This window comes from Triticum aestivum, chromosome 3B (assembly GCF_018294505.1).
Source record: "Triticum aestivum cultivar Chinese Spring chromosome 3B, IWGSC CS RefSeq v2.1, whole genome shotgun sequence".
NCBI lineage: Eukaryota > Viridiplantae > Streptophyta > Magnoliopsida > Poales > Poaceae > Triticum > Triticum aestivum.
In genome coordinates this window covers 107844716-107846949 of record NC_057801.1, presented here as the reverse complement: position 1 = coordinate 107846949, position 2234 = coordinate 107844716, and the positions used below count along the sequence as shown (strand labels likewise).

General features: G+C 52.7%; 1 protein-coding gene across 1 annotated transcript; it reads right to left on the bottom strand.

Moving 5' to 3' along the window:
- Nucleotides 1–535: 535 nt before the first annotated feature.
- On the bottom strand, nt 536–1430 carry LOC123068887 (monothiol glutaredoxin-S2). Its single transcript, XM_044491569.1, has one exon. The coding sequence runs from the start codon at nt 1261–1263 to the stop codon at nt 901–903; it is 363 nt and encodes a 120-aa protein (XP_044347504.1). The 5' UTR covers nt 1264–1430; the 3' UTR covers nt 536–900.
- Between the last annotated feature and the right edge of the window lie 804 nt (nt 1431–2234).

Genomic DNA, 2234 nt, shown 5'->3' with positions numbered 1-2234 from the left:
CCAAACAGGCCCTAAGTTGGGGTGACTTATAAGTTGGGTACGTTTGACAAAATAAGTTATTTTTTCCACTTTTCGACTTATAAGTTGGTGACTTATTTGAAACCAAACATGCCCTTACAGTATCATCTATCATCTAGGAGTACCACTAATGAAGGGCCAGTCTTAAATTCAGAAAAAGGAGGTGCTACTCTTAGAAAGGATTTGACAAGTTTCATTCAGTTCATCTGACCTCAATATTGGTTCTATACTTGTATGCTAGGCTTGCTAGGTCCAACCCTTGCCATTCACAGCTTGTGGTTGAAGTTCCGCCGTACTGAGCGAGACTGATGCGCATTTCGATCATTGCCGGGCAAAGCAGCCATTAGGGTTCCAAGTTCGTGCTGACGTCCCCCTTCATTACCCACCCCCCACCCCGGTACTTGAATATGTTATCTCCCTGCCATAGAGTAATCGGCTTCCAAGTATGATTATACGGCAATCATGTGGGGTGATCACTAGTTAATTAGCGCCAAACAAAGAACGTCACACCAGGACAAAACAGAAGCAAGATTTTAAACAAGTGGGCAAGCAAAGAGGGGCTTTTCAAACAGCTAAGTTGCTGATGATGTCTGCGAAACTCAACACAGCTGGAGTAGTCCTAAGTAAGGTAATAATCACATTTAGGTCCAACCTTTTTTGTCACAACACCCCCGCTAGAGTTCATCTCGTTGTCTTTCCCACCCGTGCGGTACAGCTTATTTATCCTGTTGTTTCTCACTCCACACCCTTGATAGTCTTGAAATTACAAAGCTCATGGTTTCCATATGTACATACACGGAGACGAAGACGAAGACGAAGCGTGCACACACACGTGCAAGAGAGTCGCCGGAGATGGGGAGGAGAGGATCCAGCAGCTGCTAGCTAGGCGCGGAGGGCTCCGACCTCTCGGAGGCGTGGGACGAGGAGGCCGCTGAGGTGGAGCCCCATGAGGCCCTCCAGGCCGCCCACCGGAGCGCCCCCGACGAAGAGCGCCGGCACGGCCGCGTGGCCGCCGGCCTCCACCGCCGCGCGCTCCTCGGCGGGGCCCTCCAGCTCGATGACGGTGGCGTGCGCGCCGACGGCCGCGAGGAGGCTCTTCATCACGTGCGCCATGTAGCAGCCGCGGCGCGCGAAGATGACCACGGGGCTCTCCCTGACCAGCCGCCCGAACCGCTGCGCCGGCGCCTCCTCCTCCCCTGCCGGGTCTATGGTCAGCCCCCGCCGGATGCCCGCCACCGCCTGCATGCTCGCCTCCCGCCGCCGTGAAGAAGTGACACGGTGAGGTAGGTCGCCGCGGCCACTGCTTGCAACTAAACTAGCAGACGACGGGTGCCCACCGTGAATGAATATCAATCGGTATCGATTCGTAGGAGGTGGAGAGGCGAGCCCGGCGAGGCGTTTATATATAGGGGCCCGGAGCGGGCACATGGGATGGGAGGTGACGTCGGGCGGGCGATGACAAGGAGCCGTGGGGCCTGAGGTTGCGTCAGGTGGCCGGAGACGGACAGCAAAGCGGGCATTAAAATTCAGCACCACCACGTACTAGCAGAGCACCAAAGTATCCTCCTTCCCTCCCACCCCTGGCTACCACCGGACGGGTGGTGACGGGCGGAGAGAGACGAATTAGACCAACTCCACCGCGCGATTCCAGACGGACGTTCGTTTTGTCCGGTTTCTGTCTGTTTGGGTAGTGATTTGGAGTCGTGTCCGGACCTGTCCTGAAATGCGGTGACCGTGCACCCAGCATGCGGCCGCATCCATTTCCCCATCCTGTCCGTCAGAGCCAAAAATGCCCAAATTTACATCAAAACTAGTTTCCAACCCAAATATTTGTCTGAAAATTAAAATAGTTTTACAACCCAATTGAAATTGTCTTTAATAAAATAGTTTTACAACCAAATCGAAATTGTCTTGACTGAACATAAATTGGACCAATACATGTATTGGTTGCCAATGTGATCTCAGACGTGCTCAACCAAGTCATTTTGAAGATTCAAATGAGTGTGCCAATCACGCATCTCACGGTGGAATTGGACAAACTGTTCAAATGTGGCCGGGTCTTGGTGCAGGGGCTCAATATTTTCACCTTGATAATCAAATCCTTGGTCGAAGATACTCTCATCACGCTCGTCCTCGACGATCATGTTGTGCATAATCACACAAGCAGTCATCACCTCCCAAAGCTTCCTTTCATCCCATGACAGTGCAGGGTTTCG

Coding starts and splice junctions, on each gene's coding strand:
- LOC123068887 (XM_044491569.1), bottom strand. CDS start 1,263: ATGCAGGCGGTGGCGGGCATCCGGCGGGGGCTGACCATAGACCCGGCA.